The sequence below is a fragment of the Poeciliopsis prolifica genome, unplaced genomic scaffold (genome assembly GCF_027474105.1).
Source record: "Poeciliopsis prolifica strain line A6 unplaced genomic scaffold, Auburn_PproV2 SCAFFOLD011, whole genome shotgun sequence".
Classification (NCBI taxonomy): Eukaryota; Metazoa; Chordata; class Actinopteri; order Cyprinodontiformes; family Poeciliidae; genus Poeciliopsis; species Poeciliopsis prolifica.
Genome location: NW_026562386.1, coordinates 8,948,669 through 8,968,080, shown reverse-complemented (window position 1 = coordinate 8,968,080; position 19,412 = coordinate 8,948,669). Strand labels below are relative to the sequence as shown.

The following is a 19,412-nucleotide window of genomic DNA, read 5'->3' as shown; positions in this document are numbered from 1 at the left end:
GTAATCCAGGAAATGGACTCCTCCCTACTTCCCTCCCTCTTTGTGACCCAGCTTACATGGGTTTCGAGGAGCCAAGGCCACTCTCAGAGAACTTGTGGACAGACTTGCTCACACTAGCAGGAAGACATGCCGCTTTGGCGCTGTCTGATTAAAAGCATTCGGCTTCCTCACCTTGACCTGCCTCGCTGCATGCTTGTGAGCGAATGCCGGACAAATCTAAAACGGGTTACATACTGTCCAGCTACTGCATAGTGAAGAGAAGTTGTTTCATTTGCACACTGTTAGAAGCCGATTGAGGTGTTTTGTTTTACTGCCTCAACAGGTGGTTGTTGATACGGCTCAGATAGAGAATAAGGAGGCATACGCTCCCCACATCACTCTGGAGGGATCCAAGGTGGTGGTCCAGGTTCCTTCAACATGGTGGGTCTGCCAACACATTTTTCTAAGATATTAGATTAAGGCAATGTTGATTAAAAACCACAGAAGTTGAGATTTGGCTAAGAACACAATGTTCATATGTCATATCTGTCCAAAAATGGTTCCTTTTGGGTTCGGATTACTTCAATGTCACTTTGAAATAGTTTTTCAATGTCTGCTTATGGTCATCTGTGGAGAAGAAGGGACTGAAGCAGGGGTGTCAAGAGTAAAAACATAATATAATAGAAAATACCGCATTCATCTTTCAACAAACAAGTTTATTACTTTCTCCTGCTAAATCTGCTTTTAATAAATTTACTAAACTTAGCTAAATACAGGAAGCATTTTCAAGATAGTGACCTCAATCCTGTTTTTGTTTCTTCAGAATAGATCAAATATTGTTTTTTTTTTGTTGAAAAATTTAAGTACTGCAGCTTAGTTTAAGAAGAAAAAAAAACAAATTTTGGGGGGCTTGCAGGTTTTAATAACTTGACAAATTTTGTCCATGTGACAAAAAGTCCATCACTGACTTTTATCGTCAGTGATGGACACAAAGATGTAACTAAACATTGGTCAACACTATTACAGTTTGGTTTCGGGTAAGAACTGACTCCATGAGAAACAAAATTTGTGCAGTGAAGTCTTGGATATCATGTTAAGTTAACATCATCTTGTTTCTGCTCAGGTGTCTGAAGGAGGACCCGGCCACCATGTCCCTACTCCAGCGAAGCCTGGATCCAGAGAAGACCCTCGGCCTGGTAGATGTACTTTACACAGCCGTGTTTGACGTCAACAGATGGAAGGAGAGAAAGTAAGAGGATGTTGAACCAAGAGTTATTTTTCTTTCTTCTCATTTGTCGATAACACTTTGTGTTTCACTGAAAAAGGGAGCAGGCGTTGCCGACCATTCAAATCCAGCTGCAGCGTGAAAGCCCAGAATACGGTTGCCAGGTGGACATGCCTACGGGTACCAGCTCCAAAACCTCCAGTGGCTTGCCAAAAACGATATCTAAACTGACTTCCAAATTTGCCAAGAAGGTCTCATCTAGCTCCAACAGCGGAGGCAGCTATTCCATCCCCAGCACTCCATCCCGCAGCATGCTTTCCACCAGTAGCTCCGATGACAAGGCCAAGGGCCTCGGGCACAACGACGGGCGGGTCCAGAGTATTCTACAGATGGGTGGCTTGTCCAGCACGCCTGACACCACCCAGCAAAACCAGCTGGCTAATGGTTCGGTATCTGATGACCAGGGGAAGAACCTTCCCACTGACCAAGAGATGCAAGATGTCATCGACTTTCTCTCAGGATTCAACATGGGCAAATCCCAGCAGGCGTCACCCCTGGTGAAGAGGAGGAACTCTGTGGCCTCTGCTAACCCTGCAGAGCTGAAGCCGCCTAGTGGCCATCCACCAGCTTCCCAGTCAATTTCCTACACGGCTCTACAGGCGGCGTCTAACTCCCTAACTCAGCCGCCTCCGTCAGTGCAGAAGCAACAGACTCAGCCTCAAACCCAGCCGCCCCCATCACAGCAGCAGCAGCAGCCTCCTCCGCCTCAGCAACCCTCCCCTCCTGCCCTGCAGTACTACCAGCACCTCCTGCAGCCCATCACCCAGCAGCAGGCTCCTCCTTCCCAGCTGCCACCTCAGCAGACCCCACCACAAGTTCTACCACAGCACAGGGTGGCGAACAAGTGGCTTGGCACCTCCGGGCAACAACCTGCAGCACAAGGCCCCCCAGCAGGACTGTCCCCGTTAGGTCCCATCAGCCAGTGGGGGTCCCCAGGGCTGCCTGACCTGAGTTCAGACCTGTACAGCCTGGGCCTGGACAGCACCTACATGGAGACAGTTATCTCAGCCATGCTGGGTCAGAAGCCTCAGGGGCCCCGCAACAATACTTGGCCCAACAGGGACCAGAGTGAGGGGATGTTTGGAGTCCTGGGAGACACGATGCCCTTTGACCCAGCAGGTAAGACCACGAGTTACCATCTACCATCTGGAAGTTTGAGCATCACAAAAAGTTACGCAGGTTTTACATTTAGCATGTTTTTGCATTACCATTTTGGGCTCTCCTGCTTATGAAATCAACCAAAGCTCTTAAAGAAAAAAACCACCCAACTGGATTTTGGTATCTGGAAAACAAGCAGTTTAAAAAAACCTCCGGATTGCAACGTCACAAATCAGCAGGCTCTGCCCTTCACCTAGCAACCCCAGCAGAGCCTGGCTCATTGCCTAGCAACCCAAGTAAAGTCCAGCCCCTCACCTAACAAACCTGACCTGAAACAGTCACCATGTCTGTCCACCAGGAATGTAAACTCCAAAACGTCAGAATGATTCCATGTCTAATGGACAGTCTAGTAGAGTTTATGGCAGAAAAAAGCTGCATAATCAACAAGAATACCTGCAGCCTTGATTGAAGTAAGAGTGTGACTGCAAGTTTCTAAACTTTGTCCTTCCACTTAGTTTTCCGTTAATTAGTCTGTATACCACAGTAATAAGGGATATTATCAAGTCTTATGAATAGTTCACCTTAAAATAAGTAAATAAGTCGATTCAGCTGTCTTCAGTTAACTGCTTTATGTTGCTCTAAATCACAAACATGTCCGTATTTGGAGCTTGTGGTTGAGGCTTCATTATTGAACCAGCTCACTCTTGATGCTAACATCAGTCCAGAGGACAAAGCCTGTTGATTGTGGCATAAAGATGCAGACAGATTAAATGTTGGGGGTCTGTTGCACCAGGAGAACAATGTTCAGCAGGTTTGTGGTCGCCTTGAGAGAAACTGTGAAATCGCCTTGAGCTGAAACTCTTGAATGCTTTCTCTCTGGGTGGTTTACTAATCAGCTTAAAAATTTTATCATCTGAAGTCTTTCTTGGCTCATAAAGGAAAATCAGTTTGCAGAGATCCAATTACACAATTACATAACAAAACAGGACAGGCAGGCAGGAGAACATTAGGAACAAAAGGTGAGATAATCGCAAACAAAAGCTGTTTAAAACCATGTCGTATAATTATGCACCATCCTAATTTGAATAATCTAGCCAAGCAACTGCATCATCTGGATGAGGTTATGTGCTGAGCTGGGCTTGTCAGTTTCTATTTACAGCGCAGCAGACTCTTTTGATTGCAGTCGAAGCCTACTGCGCAGAGTTGACTTATGGCTATTGTGATTTTTCTGCCATCGTAGACAGTCTGGCTTAAATGGATTGAGTTCCGGGGTATGAAAGAGAAAAGCTGAGGGCGTCAGAAACTCTCATGTGTTTATTCCCCTCCACACACACACACACACACCCACCGTCCTCTCTCTCTCCCTCCATACAGTTGGCTCTGACCCAGAGTTTGCACGTTACGTTGCCGGCGTCAGTCAAGCCATGCAGCAGAAAAGGCAGGTGCAGCACATCCGTCGCCCCAGCAACACGCGCAGCAACTGGCCGATGCCTGATGAGCAACACAGAACCTGGTCCCACCCAGAGTACTTCAGTGAGGGGTAGGAATCTACAAAGCACATCAGCCATATTATTGTCTTTCTGCTGGGGAAAAATTTAAAAAAACTTAAAAGAGGAGCAGCAAAAGCAAATGAGGTGGGCAGCAGATGGTGTCATCCGGGTCATATTACTGTGAAGTATTATTATCATAAGACTGTAATACAGCAACAGTCTTCAGTCAGAGGCCTCTTCAGATTCATTGCAGGACTGACTGCTACCACAGCATCACCATCCACAGTGACAGTTTGAAGATACTTGGATGATAATTGTTACGAAAACATTTAATTACCTTTTGGGATAATTTAAATATTTTAACATTAAAGCCAATTTCAAAACTATTTAAATTCCATCATTTTATAGTGAGAAAAATGATTAGAAAACATTTAATACAGCTGCCAGTCCTCCCAGGAGTAAATGTCTAAGCTCTGACTATAATGCTCATGGAAACTGCTAACAACACAAACAACAAAAAAAAACAATTAGATTCTATTGTCACCACTCAGAAGGTTAAAATTTTAAAACTCAGAATGTTGCAAAGTTACAACTGAATGAGCTGCAAAGCTCAAACAGATATGAGCTTTGCATTATGGGATGTTTGGCCATTACCATTGTGATGTCGAATAGCTGAACATCACAAACACAACAGAAAATCTGCAGAAGTGTCCTCTCTTTCCACCTTTCTTGATCCTACATCCGTTTCTTTCTTGTTTTTCCATTAGTCCGTTAGAAAATGGGTTTGAATGACTGAGAAGAAAATCAGGTCTGTAGAAATATAGAATTTTTTACATGAACACCGTAATTGATTAAAAATGGATGGAAACATGTCAAAATATTGACTCTATGATTTAAATCTCAATTCACTGATAAAAAAAAACTCAACAGAGTGAAGTGTAAATATTGTTATAAATGTACAACAAGACTCATAAACATTTTGGTGCAATGAGGCCATGCTTCTGCACAGCGTTACAGCACTGAAGCAGATGGAGTTGATTAAACCAGCGATTCATTATCTTTCACAGTAATGTTTGTCAGTGTTTTTAATTAAATTCCTAATAAAACTGACACCATGAGGCATTTGCCACATTAATCGTAGTTGTTGTCGTTTAATTCCACCTACAAGTGTGAGACTCCAACCTGCTTACACACTGATCCAGGAAAACTACCTAGAGATAAATAACCGCTCTGTTGTCTTTTACAGGAACGTCATTTATTAAATGATCATGTGACTTAAATATCTTTAACTTGGTCGTAGCAGGTTCTGTGGATCAAAGCTCCAAGTTATTATAAGAGCATAATGAAAACACTGCGGGTGTTTTCTCAGGGAGGCCGTAAACAGCAGCTGGACAGCCAATCAGGGAGATTCTGCCAGCTCCAGTGACGAGACTTCGTCAGCCAATGGGGATAGCCTGTTCTCCATGTTTTCCGGGCCGGACCTTGTAGCAGCGGTCAAACAAAGGAGGTGAGATTTTCATTAATAATCACTCAGACATGAAGCTCATAAGTTATACTGTCTCATGTGTCGGTCATATGTTGGATAAAACATTGTTCATCTCTGCAAATGGGAGCATTAGAAAACTGTCATTGCATAAAATCAATAACAAATTTTTTAAAACAGAGAGGGACAAACTGAACGATTCAAGATGAAAAATATAAATTTAAATGAAAATCAACTTGATTTGTGATGTTTTCTCTGTCGTCTTTCTTTAGGAAACACAGCTGTGGTGAGCCAGAGGTGTGCACTCTGCCTTCACCTCCTCTCCATCACATTGGTGATGATAACCAGGTAACAAGCCAAGCATTTTTCTATTTCCAGTTTAAAAATGACAAAAACCTTCATCCTGACCTCTATTCTCGAATAGCGACTCATTTGTACTCTCTGGCCCCGCAGGACAGCAAAACTAAAACCTGGCCCCCAAAAGCACCGTGGCAGCATACTACCCACACCCACACCATGCCCAATCCCAGCTCTTCCTTGTACCAGATGAACCTGCCTCCTTCCTCCCAGTGGAGCGACTCCATGCAGATGCTGCAGTCGCCCGTGTGGTCAACCGCCAGCGACTGCTCCGCCTCCACCGGGATCTCCTCTGGTTTTCCCTTCACCCAGCAGCAGCAGCAGCAACAGCAGCAACAACCCAAACCCATGACCAAGGGCTTCAAATCCTTCCCCCTCAAACACGAGCATCGGCCCTCCTACCTTCATCAGTACTGATCCAACGAGTCCAAAGTAACGTGCCGCTGAGGATCTGCAGCTCCAGTCATTTACACTCCACACCCACTGAATTGGAAGATTTGTAAGCCTCAGAAGCGACGTTAAGTACACACACTGGCTCAACATTTTGTATTTATATTTTTCCATGTCAAACATCTCCATATTAAAAGAAAAGAAAGACATATTTTGATGTTTTCTGAACTGCCATCTTTTAAACTTTGAACGGTGCATGTGTCATTCTGGCAGCAGTTAGTCTAGTGGTTGTTTCTCTGTCCTCAGACAAGAGCTGGAGACGTGCACGGCCGTCACCCACTTGCTTCTGCAGCTGCGTGTGTGTATGTGTGCGTGCGCGTGTGTGTATGCGTGTGTGTGTGTGCGTGTGTGAGACTAGAGGGGAGAGGATTATGAGAGGGCAAGGGCTTGGAATGCTCTCATTTCTGCCCATAATAAGTATACTGTGTCTACATAGCTGTAACTGCCAAATCTCATGCAAGATGACTCAGTACAGCTAGCATCTTACTGTTTCATAGCTTGTAAAATACTGAAGTTGAAATATAAATATTTAGTTCTTTTTATCAAGAGGCTTTGAGCAGGCTCAGCATAAATAAAGTAAGCCACTGCAGAGGTGGAATTTGAGAGAAATACACTACTTTTACATCAACTGACCAGAGTTCAGAGTTATAGCTGCATCTATGTGCCATGTTGGTATTGATAGCACTTGCAGATTATTTTCCAACCAAAGCGTTGTTCAGAGGACGAATGGTGCTGAGGAGACCTGCTTATTGACAAACATGAAGTTTATTTTCTCCTCTCTGATTGGCGTTTTTTTTTTGTTTGTTTTCTTTTGCTCAGAAATAAAAAATAAAATAAAACACTAACGCCCACAAACCTAATGTTTTCTTTGAGATACTTTTGTGTACAAGTATCTACAGTATTAATCTTATTTTTGTATTACATGTTATACCATAACTTTGTTAGCATTTTAGACATTACATGATTATTTTCCACCTCCCTGTATGTGAAAAAGCACATTTCCTTCCTACGGTCAAAACTACACCATTGATCGACAAAGGTTACCAAATATACCATGCTAAACACTAAAACATTGTGTGAAAAGGGGTTTTGTTTTCTTTACAGCCCTTGTTCCCTTGGTTTTATGGCAGTGGGCTGCATTTAAAGGCCCAGAATGTTCTTTTTGTGATGTTTGCAGATGCCAATGTTGCCTGTATTTATGAAATGACACCATGTTTTCAGATAACTAACATACTTAACATGTTTACAAAGAATAGTTTGTTGTATATACATATAAATATATATCTTTTTATAGTTAATGTGCTTTGCACAATCAACATATAGGGTTTGTTGCTTTTTGTCTGTGTTATCTCCCTAACTGTTGCAGCCTTTTTTTTTTCCTCTTTTTTTTTAAAGACATCATTACAGACCTTGGACTGTAACTGTTAGCTTCTCAGCTGTGTACAAATGGTTTACTAGTGGCTTCTACAAAAAGATGGAGATAAATAATAAAAACATGTTACCCTGAAAGACGAGATGAAGGGGGACTGCTTGGCTTATGTTGCTTATTGTTCTTTTGAGCTGGCAACTGATTTTTTTTTTCCCCCACAGTGTACCAGCAATGCAAAAAACGAATAAAAAAAATTAGCAATTGGAAATGCAAAGCGTTGTTCTTATAGGTTAAAAGTCAGTCAATTATTGAATTCACACACGTCTGGAAATGACTTCAAATGGTATTTATTGTACATATACTGGAATGAGTAAAGTTTATTTTTATTTCACTATAAAAGTCCTCTGAGGTGAGAACTGTCCTCCCACAGTCACCGAGTCTCTTCGTGTCCATTAAGAGCAGGTGTTGACGCCTTGCCGGGTGAACACTGGGAACAAAGAGCAGAGCTGAGGATAATAAGCTCTCACTCCTTCACTCTTAATAAGCATTCAGTTTCTCCTCCTTACACTTGTGATGGGTGGAGTGTCGTCAGGACTGGCGTCAGCTATGGTCGCCAGATAGACAATGTTGCGGTGCAGGATCTGTTGGTACCTGTTTCACATGCAGAACAAACCAGATTTACTGAAGGGCTATTTTCCTGTTTTTAATAACTACAATCTGCTGCAGCTGAAAATCAGATCTACTTGAAGGGATCAAGCTTAAGCTGATCATTTTATATCTGTTAAATCTTTAATAAACAGTTAGATTATTTAAAAAACATAAATTGAATATATATATGCAAACTTGGGTAGTAAAATAGGGTCTGATGTAGAAAACCAATTGTAACTTTTTTTTAGACTAAGAGTAGGTATGTCTTCCACATAGCCTTGAAAATACTATTTTTATGAATGCACAAGTAGAATAAATCACATTCTGTATGTCACAGAATCACCAGGCTGCAGCACATGCAGGGCTGTCCCACTGCATGTACAAACTCAATTCAACCTTTGACCTGTCCGAGTTCAACTCTTACAAACTTCAAACTTCAATTGGATTGTTTTACACAAATTGTAAATACTACTTTAATTCTATTTGTGGAGACAGAAAAGCTTGTTTTACAGATTTCGGGGGGAATCAAACCGTAAAACACGAGATCCTGCTTAAAAAATGACATCACCTCGATAACCCAAACCTGGACAGAAATATTCTACAACAATAACAGATTCTAATAAACACAGCTCTTGATCTGTGAAGAAATGCCAGGTTTTGTCAGTGCCCAGTCTGTGGAATAACAGACTGATTTATAACTAATCCAAAATAATCTCATCTTAAGGTGGTCTGATAAGCCTTACAATTGACCTTTTTTGTTTTAATAAATGTATCACAAATCCTAAACTATGCTTTTCGAAAGCTGAAATAAGTGTAGAATATCCCTGTAGTTTTTAAATAGGATCCCAAGAAAAGTGACATGATTTGAACAAAATTCTTTAAAAGAAAGTTTTTCAGTCCCCATCTGTGTTCAATAGAATCTGGTGGGTAATATCTAGTTACACTAACTTGAATAACCTTTTGAGTTGGGGTATCTTTTTAGGAGTTTTACTACACTATACGATTGCAATGTTGGTATGAAGTAAAGCTACTTTGAACCTATCCATTTTGAGTAAATTTACTGAGTGAAGAATAAATATATTTTAACCTAAATATATGTAACAGGAACAGTTTATGTCAAAGTGAGACCTCTTGTTTCTAGACAAGCTTTGTTTGTCTACCTGCAGATTTTATATATAACACGCATTAAACATAATTAAACAGTTCAGTATTGAACTGACAGAGATAAAGTCCAGTTTGGGGCTCAGAGAGCTTCAGAACCATGACCATCATCAGCAGGCTGTTTTAACTCACTGCACACATTCCACAGCGCGGCCTTTCTGCATGTACTCGGTAATGCATCTTATCAGCTGGTCGTTTTCATCCAGTAGCTGCAGCAGAAACACACACACACACACACACACACACACACACACACACACACACACACACACACACACACACACACACACACACACACACACACACACACACACACACAGGGCAGATAAAATGGTCACATTCACTGACCAAAATGTCGCTGCATTAGCTGTGAATCAGCTTTTCAGACTAAGCCGGAAGCTAAATGTATCCTGGTTGATCATTTATCAGCTTCGTCGTTGTCGCTTCTTACCCGCTGTATCGTTTCTTGGTTGACTTTTGCCTTCCCTCGGAGCTTCTTTGGCACAAAAACAATCGACATGTCTGGACTGTCCTTGTTTAAGTCTGATGGCCGCGCATTTTCTTCCGCACGTCTTCTTCGTCTCCTAAATTAGAGCACTGTGCTGCATCCGCAGGATTAGCGCCACCTGCTGGAAGGTTGACGGTCAAACGCGGCCTCTCAAAATGTTTCTTTTATCAGCGGCGCCCACCAACTAAACATCTACGAGTTGTATGCGAAAATGTATCGGTAAAGCATTTAAGCGAGTAAAAATGAATTTATTCTATTTACAAACACATTTCAGTTAATCACCATTCAGTTTTTATTTATAGCAAGCTCAATTTCAAAACAAATAAAGGATAACACTAGGACAAATCTGATAGGAATAAATAGTCAGTAAATGTTAGTTTCACCCTGAGTCATTAAAAAAATTCCTGACAAATATGTATATACATTTTTAATTCAAAATTAAAGGAAAAATTTGGGAATGGAATATTCCTATGCAGATATGCAAGAGTAACATTTTTGTTCAATTGCTATAAAACCCTCACAAAATATGTTAAACAATTTCATATTGAAAATTGCCGCTATTTTTCAAATCAAGAAAGCAAATGTTTGACAATAATTGAAAGGAAAAAAAAATCTTCCTGTAATGCACAACCCATGATCCTGCAAGGATAAGCAGGTATAATAGCTGGGATTGAGAGATAAAACATCATATTTAGAATAACCTGTTAAAAGACACAGGAGTTTAGATCCTTAGAAGAGGGAAAAGGAAGAAAATCCTGCAGGCACATCAAGGCTTTGTACGAATAAAACATTGCAAAAATCAAACAAGAACAAAACAAACAAGGGCGACGTGTAAATTGTACAACTCTTTATTTTTGTAAAAACTCAATTTTGATAATATCCCAAGAAAACAATTCCAGTGAGTGGAAAGAGTAGCAAACATGAAAAATGTCGATTATAACAATTTAGGCTCAAATCAAATCTTATTGTCGTTAAAGCCAATACAAAGCATTACTTCCACAGGCCATCGTGCATTTATAAGTTGTTTGTGCGATAACCTCTTCAGACATTTACTGCGCTGCCAACTTAACCACATTTGAAGAAAAAAAAAAGAAAAAAGGATCTATTCTCACCTTGTAGTGCCAGCGGTTCTTCTGTCACAATGTAACATTTAAGTTAATGGGAGAAATACGAGGGAAAGAAATACCACCATGCTCAAGGCACTCCCTACAAAGTTTGAAGATTGGATTTAAAAACAAATGAGAACCTTCTTGAAAGTACTGGTCGCCACATGCAGCTTTTTGTCCCTTTGTTCACGAGTCGGTAAAAAAATAAATTCACTCCTGGGAACGATCACATTGACGATGCAACAAATGGAGCTACAATTGATCAGAAATCCAGTTTAAAAAAGTATCTGAATCCTCGTCAGACGTTTCCCATGTTGAGTAAACAACTCCTGTAACACTGCAAGTGCTTCATTTAGCTGTGTGACTCGCTGCCTGTTGACATAATAGGAGAAACACCAATGAGCACTACAACAAAAAGGGACGTCTTTACATAAAAAAACAAAAAAAACAACAAGGATTTAAAGTACTGAAATTACAAGAACGTACATATAAATGACAAATTTTCCATTGAAGACTTTTTTTTTTTTTTGGCAAAATAGCAAATTTAGGGGAATATAACTTGTTTAGGTGTCTTTTGCCAAGACGTAAGAATTAACATCTTTTCAACAGAAATGAGAAAAAAAAAAAAAGAAATCTTCTCGTATTCTTAACTATGTAAACACAGCCAAAATAAAATCCCTGTACAGCGGAAGCTTTGTGAAACATACTGAACTTTGATGGCGGCATTTGAAAGCTCTCAGTACCTGCAGACATCCAGCAGGAAAACAACTCGGAACGCAGGAGGGCTGAGGGCCAACATAAGTCGAAAGGGAAAAAAAATCAGCTGCTTTGAACTAGTTTTACATTCATTGTTTACAAACACTTCTGATTTATGATTCTGTAAGCCTCACTACTTCATAAAAAATCAAAGTTATAAAACAAATACTACTAATGAAGTAAAAACACTGAACAAATGGCAACCTAACTGAGCAGAAAAACACATGGTGCAACAGGCAGTGGTGACAGATTTGGTGCTGACAAATATCAAAAAGTGAAAGAAAGAAAAAAAAGAGTAAAGCTATCGATCACACAGGCTGTGATCTGCTCACAGTTTAAGAGCGTACGGCTCCTAATATCGACAATATCAAAGACAACTTTAGTAAGAAAGGAATTCAACTGATGCAAAAGTATGCAATTACTCCAAAGCTTTGTATTTACATGTGATCTTCTAATTTTTCCAACAAAACTTCTGGAGAAAGAAACCAAAAAGTCTCAAGGTGGAGAGAGAGGGAGTGGGTCCGTCACCCCCTGATGTCAGGCAGTCCACCGAGGTGCTGGTGTCCAAATAATGTCTTCATTCTTTCTGTCAAATGTAGAGACCACAGAAAATTTCTACAACGGGCATAATTTTATGACAAGTGGCTACAATTCTTGGTGGATCCATCACTGAAGTACTACGCAGCCACCTTGTTATCCTTCTGGAACAGACAAAGAAAAAAACACCTGGAATCAGCGAAAAGCTGATTCGTCTTAGATTTTTCTTTCTACTAGATTTCAGTTGAATATGTCTAAAGTTAAACATCCTTGTTATATTTACCCTGTATTCAAAATCAGAGAAATCACGGCCGCCTCTGCCACCTCTGAATCCGCCCCTGAAGCCGGGCGGGGCCCCCCGCGGCGGCCCAAAAAACCCTCTACTTGATGACCGGCCCCGGCCTCCGCGGGGGCCCATGTATCCTCGCCCACGGAAACCGCCTCTTCCACGATGGTGTCGGAGAGGGATGCCGAAAGTCTCTGCGTTCATTCGTCTCTCCTCGGCCCAGGTTGTCCTGCGCTCCCTGACACAAACACAAAGTCAGCTCACGGTTGTTACCTTTAAACAGCAAAAAAGTCAAAACAAAAAAACACACATAAAATGTGGAGGCACCGCTTGATGCCTCCACATCAAATACAAAATAAGGATCTATTCACACCTGACCAGAGTTTGTTTCCCTTGTTGGTTCTTTTGTCTTGGTGTGAATACACTTTTTCTTTCAAAAAAGTGTGGATACACTCAAGGGAACTCCAGTGCTGACCAAACAACCGGACTGAGACCCATTTCTTGAGATGGTCTCGCTTTCAGGCAAACTCTGTTGCATTTCGCTTCTGGTTTTAATACACACCAGAATTATGGTCTGCATGTTCGCCTGCAGTTAAACTGAACCAACTACAGGAATTACATGCCTTTTAAGACTTCACCAGACACCAGTGCTGGTCATCATCGTAAAAATACTGAAGCTAATGCTGTTACTGCGTGTAATGATTGAAGTGAAGTCACATCTGATCTGTTTTCTGCTTACTCATGCTGCTGTTAGCATGTTGTGGGTCAGACAATACATAGAATCTGGTCTCATTCAGCTTTCACCAGCATTTACTGACGCAGTTATGAAATTATAAGTATTACATTGTGAAACCTGCAAAGTATGAGCTGATTTTAAAATTGAAAACGCTGTTTCAGTTGTAATAACGGGACAAATGTGCGCCACAGAAATGCAGCAGCAGAACTTCCAGTTTGTTTACTTTCTCGGTCTGTGTCCTGGGAGCAAAGATCATCACCCGCATTGCTTTGTTTACAAATTATAGTCTACTTGCAAAAAAAAAAAAAAAAAAAAAAAAAAAAAAAAAAAAATGTAATAAAGTCTGCTTTTGGTCCAGACCAAACAAGAAGACAGAAGGACTTTCCTGGAGTGAATACAACTTAAAAACTAAAAATAACAGCCATCATTTTATTTGTTTTAGCAAAACAAACAAATATAATGTGGTTGTATTCATTTTAGAAAAATTTTAACAAATGACTGAGATTTGACTTGCTTCACCAATTAAAATATTGGCGTTGCAGCGAATGATGAAACTTAAGATTATCTTTGACTTACCTTGGAAATCCGCCATCACCAGATTTACTTGAAGAGATAAAAACAAAAAGTCAGTTGCGATTTCACATGCTGAATTATATGAATTTCATGAACATGAACTAAAACCAGTGATGATGATACAGTTAAATATCAAGTCTTCAATCAGCCCCACACAGAGTCAGATGTATCTGAGCCGTATCTGCTGTGTGAGCTGTAGTACCTTGAATCATCACAGGACAGGTTATCAAAGAAGGACTTAGTCTTGTCATAGTAGCAGGTGTTTATCGTAGCCTCCTCTTCCTCAGTGGCACCCTCGATGGCTGGATGTTCTGAGTCAGCAGTTTCTTCTCCATTCAGAGCCTTTTCAGGTTTGTCATCTGTTTGTTGGAAGAAATTAGAAACAACACTTTGCTTCTTTTTTCTTGAGCAGAACAAAAGAAAAAATATGGCCATCTAAAAAAAATTGTGTAACTATTCTTAGCATTTTAAGAGTCTGGGTGACACAGAGAGACGTTTGTATTTTTTTTTTTTAAGTATGCAGCTTTACACTGTAAGATGTAAGCTTGGTTCTGAATCTAAGTAATGAGATAATGAGTTCCTAAACCCGCGTTGAGGCATCTTGTGGCGCATCCAACAGCTGCTAAATCAAACATCATTCTGAGCTGAAATGTTACCTTTCAGTTTCAGCTTGTTCTGAAACTCCTTGTCAATCTCATCCTTGTGAAATTGGGCGTTGGCAGTTTCAAAGTCAAAGTCCTCATCAAATTTCATGGTGCCATCTTTACGCATGTTTACCCTGCCCCTGCTGCGGTTTCCTCTTCCCCGGCCGCGGCGGTTGGACTGAACACCTGCTAATACCGGGAAAACATTCACATTTAGAAAATAAAGCAAGGTTAACAAATATAACACTAAGCATGGTAGTACAGACTGCATTGTTCTGTATTATATGCTTAAGTTTATTTTACCAATTTGACGCCTGTTAGGATCCCGGTTCTCAACAGCACCCTGTTCATGATCGGGCTGGGAAGTCTTCTGAACATCAGCAGCAACATGAGCAGCTGAAAAATGAACATTCACATGCTCATCAGTGAAAACAGCCACCAAGCAAGCAGGCATGAATGCGAGTGGGGAAAAAACAAAACGCACAACTGTTGAATCTTTGCACCAGTTTATACCCCCCAAAATTAACATCTTTGCCCCTAACTGTGTATGCAAACTTTGACCTGGCTTAGTGACATCTTCCTCTCAGTGAACTTTCAGACTAAGACAGTATAGAAACATTTTGAACACAGGATCATAATAACTTTAGGGATTTACAATTTATACTTTAGGATGAACCAAATCAATAAATATCTGTAACTGACAGAAATATATGAGCTTGTTAAATCCTAACCTTTCTTCTGCTCAAGCAGATCAGGGGGTTTCTGGCTGCCAGTGGTGGAGCTGCTGGGTTTGGCTGTCACTCCTGGCTGACTCCTCTGACCAACAGAAGCAGGCTGACTAGGTGCAGCTGACGGGGGAGCCTGCACCGCCGGCTCCGCTGGTGAACTTTTAGCCAAAGAGTCCCGCTGAGGACTAGTTCGTCCTACGCAGCAAAGGAAAAAGCAAATCTGAGCTAATTGTATTAGAGCCCCTGCTGTTTTTGCCCAACACATGAGCATTGTGCACAAATAAATCCAGATAAACTGTAACGTTGAAAGGCTGTCATTCTTTTGATTTGCTGCAATGCTGTGAACAATGGAGGTGACTTTACTTTAACTGTAACATCTATCATACAAGTCTGCTTCACTAGTAGAACATGCTTAAAATCTTAATTTTATTATAAAATCAGAGCCTCTTGTTATTTAATGACAAAGTTTATACACATTCTCAACCACAAATAAAAATTTCTTCGGTTATAATGTTTTGTTGGGTTTTTTTTCTAATTGTGACAGCGACTGACCTCCAGCAGATACAAACTGCTGCGACCCCATGGGTGGAACGCCGAACTGGCTGTAGGAAGGAACTGGAGCCCTGCTGAATGCTGCATAGGAACTCGGTGACCGGAATGATGGTGCAGATGCTGCACTGGAGGATCCAATTGATGACTAAAATGGAAAGATAATTGTAAGAATACACATATGTTTTGGATAAATTGCTTAACAGTTAATAAAGTAAATGCGTGCAAGTCGAAGATGACCACTACACGACCTTGCATACATTACTTATAAACAATTTGATCAGTTGTAGTTGGAAAAAAAAAAAAGGTCTCTCTCTCTTTTCTTTTAAACAGCAGTTTTAATTTTCTAATTCATATTTAATTCCTATAAATAAATCTTGTTCATTTTGGCACATAAATAAACTCACCTGCACTATGGCAGGGTCCTGAGGAAGAGAGCTAGTGGCTTTGGGTGGCTCACAAACTGTTAGGTCTTTTATATCGCTTCCTCTGAAGATGATGTACTCGAACACTTCATCCCGAGGTGGTATAGGCCTTTCTGTGGGACGGTCTTCAGTGCCAAAAGAACGAACTGTTTGGAAATAAAATGCAAAGTTACAAAGAAATCAGTTACTATAAGAGAATATGTGGCTATTATTTGAGCTCTGATCGCCTGATTAATAATTACGCTACTGGCATTGTCAGCATGCCTATAACACACTGAGAATCCATATTTGAGTATTTGGTGATACAAGGTATTTCTTAAAAAGATCACAAATGTGATTTTTTTGGATGAATAAACGACTATTAGAAGTTAAAACAATTTCAATCCAAGCATTGATTTTTTTTAAAAACTGTACATATTTGCTAATGAATGTTGTAATTTGAGCCACAATGTTTCACAAGTTAAGAGAGAGAGAAAAAAACCCACTACAGCTTTTTTATCTTGGTTCTTTTGATGGTTGAAACATTACATTCTTTTGTTTTTACATGAAACATAACGATTCTTCCAATATTTTTCTACCACATACCTAATCAATAACATTTAAATAAAAAATAAACAATGGATGAGGCCAGCATAGAACATTCTTAAAACTATACAATGAATTAAAACGCGATGATCTGTTCGTCGTCACATTTAAAAATATACAACGGTGAATTTGTTAAAAATTGTGTTCGTGATTAAACTTATTGAAAATGTTTGAGAGCATTAAAAAGTAACTTGTATAACCTAATTATCTTATAAAAACTGGGAATTCGGACTTAAATATAATTCAAGAGGGTATAAAATGTTTTATAGTATAAACATGCAAACTTTTGAAACCATTTCTCTCTCAACGATGGATTGAAGAAAATGCCGAAATCAACGTAAACAAAAGAGACAGCGTTACCATAGTTTAGCTAGCCTGTTAGCCAGCTAGCAAAGTGCTAGCTAACTAAGACAACTGCGTTAAAAAGCACATTGACAAAACTACTGTTGGAAAAGTCTGAATTTTGCCCGAAAGAAATGCACAATCCTATTTGGGTGGGTCTTCGTACCTTTTGCAAGTGCTACTGTCGAATTTTCCGTGTCGATGGTGTATAAAATTCCTTCATAGCGAATCTCGGCCTTAGAGATTAGGCTAATTTTGCTGCCAATGTACGGCGTCCCTCCTCCGCTCATTTTTATCCGCTGAGTTAAGTAAAGCGCTTGCTATTGAATAAGTTGTTTATCTTCGGACGCAAAATCAAATTTTAAATATCCTGAAGCGATGTTTTAAAACTGCATAACATAAAACTAATGAGATGCTATCCCTGAACCACATTCGCCCCGTTCCTTGACTCCTTAACACGACATGGCCGACTTCATTTTTGCTTCTCCCGCCGCTAAGGATTCTGGGACAAAGATTGTGTTCTAAAAATACGCTTCCTCTCTTTTGAGTAGCTGCTCGAGTAAGACTACTTGGATTTAGAGAATAGTTTGGACTTCAGCAAATACATATAATCGAGTATCTTAACCAATTCAAATTATTCAATAAATAAGATAATTCGTCAATATAATTCAACTGTTATTGGGCAAGAAGCGAGGTACATCATGGCCAGCAGTTTATTACCAGACATCAGAGACACACAGCACCCAAACATTTTCATTTTGTAATATTTTGCAATATTTTAAAAATTATGTAATTAGAGAGGCAAAATCTTAAAATACATAGGCGCAAATTTGGTTGTTTTAAAGACTAAAATGGAAACACCCACACACACACCACAGAATAACATTCAATTTCAAACAGAAGAAACACTTATAATTTTTTTTTCAACACATGAAACATGTGTTACATATATGCATGTTAGAACACGGTAAAGTACTAACTACTGAAGTACTACGTGGCAAATTATGCTGTGTAGCCTACCACATATTAATGTGACTGCCAAATACTACAAAAGATCCAGCAGATAGAAAAAAACAAAACAAAACAAAAATTGTTATGTATAAAGCCATTTTCAATTAAACTGATCTGTTTGGGTTTTTTAAAGATTCTAATATCTCTTTAATAACAAACAAACAAACACTAATAAACTTTTAGTTTTATGTAGTAATTTCTCTCACTCTATGTGACTACATTGGAGATCTGCATTGAGGTTCAACTGTTTTTATGTCCACAACAGATTTAAATTTAAAGTAGTCTTTTAATTTTAAAAGATTACTTTAAAATTGAAGTAAAATTAAATTAATATTTATTCCTTTGACCTTCTGGGTTGAAGGAATAAGAGTGCCCCAACCAGACTCCCAAGTCTGATAGATAATTTGTAGAGACATAAAGATTAGGATAATAGTGAGGAGACTTTCAAAGACTTGAAGCTCCTCAGAAATGATAAATTATCGATCCACCGTGGAAAGATGGAAGGTTTCGTTACTGTAATGCCAGTAATCAGTCTTTCTCTGATTACTGAGGAATATGAATGGTTTGTTATTATAGTAAAATGTAAGAAAACACAAATATATTAAAGAACTATTTTTAATGTAACTTCTTAAGTCTTTTCAAATATGTATGTTTCTTTTCATGTCAGAAACCATCAATTTGGTTGATCAAAGAAAAACAAATAAAATTTGCTGAGGGTATAAAAAAATGACATATTGCAAGAAAAATATCTTAAATCAATATAAGATGAAATAGGAATAGGAAGGTTTCCATCACCAAGGTATGACATTGTTTTAGGGCTGTCAAACATAGAATTTTTGTTTTTAAATTTCTGACAAAAATTTGCAGTTCTATAGAAAAAAAAGAAACATTTTTGTTTTTTAAAAGTTATATATTTGTGAGAAAAACTCAGAAATTATTGACTTTTGAAACTCACAAATGTCCATGTTTTTAATAGAAAAGTTCTGAAATTTTACTCAGAATTTCTGAGTCTTTTTTAAAGCAAATTTTGTCCTTTCAAACAAATTTCTTAGTTGTTTCAAGAAGATGCTGAAATTAATCTAACGTTCTTTTAGTTGTTTTTGGAGGAAATGCATTTTTTTTTTTTTTTTTTATCTAGAATGGCATTAATATGCCATTTTATCTGGGAATGAAAGACATTGAGAATTGTTGTGTATTTAAAATAACATTCTGAATGTGAGTCAGAGGCACAAAAAGTCAAAGATCATATTTTTACTCCAGTTAAGACAAATGGCTTATTCATATCATTGCCCAAACAGATTTAGCA

At 39.2% G+C, this 19,412-nt stretch overlaps 3 protein-coding genes across 5 annotated transcripts in view; 1 reads left to right on the top strand and 2 right to left on the bottom strand.

The window, feature by feature from the left end:
- The window catches only part of LOC129364188 (granule associated Rac and RHOG effector protein 1-like), a 31,592-nt gene extending 23,930 nt beyond the window's left edge, over positions 1–7,662 (top strand). For both annotated transcript variants that reach the window (XM_055036676.1, XM_055036675.1), the window contains exons 8-14: positions 323–420; positions 1,103–1,228; positions 1,305–2,383; positions 3,737–3,902; positions 5,222–5,359; positions 5,608–5,683; positions 5,789–7,662. In XM_055036676.1, coding sequence (XP_054892651.1) covers positions 323–420; positions 1,103–1,228; positions 1,305–2,383; positions 3,737–3,902; positions 5,222–5,359; positions 5,608–5,683; positions 5,789–6,109 — 2,004 coding nt within the window. In that variant the 3' untranslated portion in view covers positions 6,110–7,662. The remainder of the gene's footprint in view (positions 1–322; positions 421–1,102; positions 1,229–1,304; positions 2,384–3,736; positions 3,903–5,221; positions 5,360–5,607; positions 5,684–5,788) is intronic.
- Positions 7,663–7,842: 180 nt separating this feature from the next.
- On the bottom strand, positions 7,843–9,896 carry ss18l2 (ss18, like 2). The gene is made up of 4 exons (XM_055036690.1): positions 9,772–9,896; positions 9,453–9,529; positions 8,078–8,162; positions 7,843–7,998 (listed from the first exon to the last, which is right to left on the bottom strand). The coding sequence occupies exons 1-4, from the start codon at positions 9,838–9,840 to the stop codon at positions 7,942–7,944; spliced, it is 288 nt and encodes a 95-aa protein (XP_054892665.1). The 5' UTR covers positions 9,841–9,896; the 3' UTR covers positions 7,843–7,941.
- A 764-nt stretch (positions 9,897–10,660) lies between these two features.
- On the bottom strand, positions 10,661–17,581 carry lsm14ab (LSM14A mRNA processing body assembly factor b). Of its 2 annotated transcripts, none has more exons than XM_055036682.1 (10): positions 17,262–17,581; positions 16,151–16,314; positions 15,747–15,891; positions 15,198–15,389; positions 14,770–14,862; positions 14,479–14,655; positions 14,025–14,181; positions 13,826–13,852; positions 12,511–12,751; positions 10,661–12,391 (listed from the first exon to the last, which is right to left on the bottom strand). In XM_055036682.1, the coding sequence occupies exons 1-10, from the start codon at positions 17,383–17,385 to the stop codon at positions 12,368–12,370; spliced, it is 1,344 nt and encodes a 447-aa protein (XP_054892657.1). In that variant the 5' UTR covers positions 17,386–17,581; the 3' UTR covers positions 10,661–12,367. The 2 variants fall into 2 exon arrangements, with proteins under 2 accessions (XP_054892657.1, XP_054892658.1); XM_055036683.1 differs by having other exon boundaries at positions 14,479–14,652.
- Positions 17,582–19,412: the final 1,831 nt, after the last annotated feature.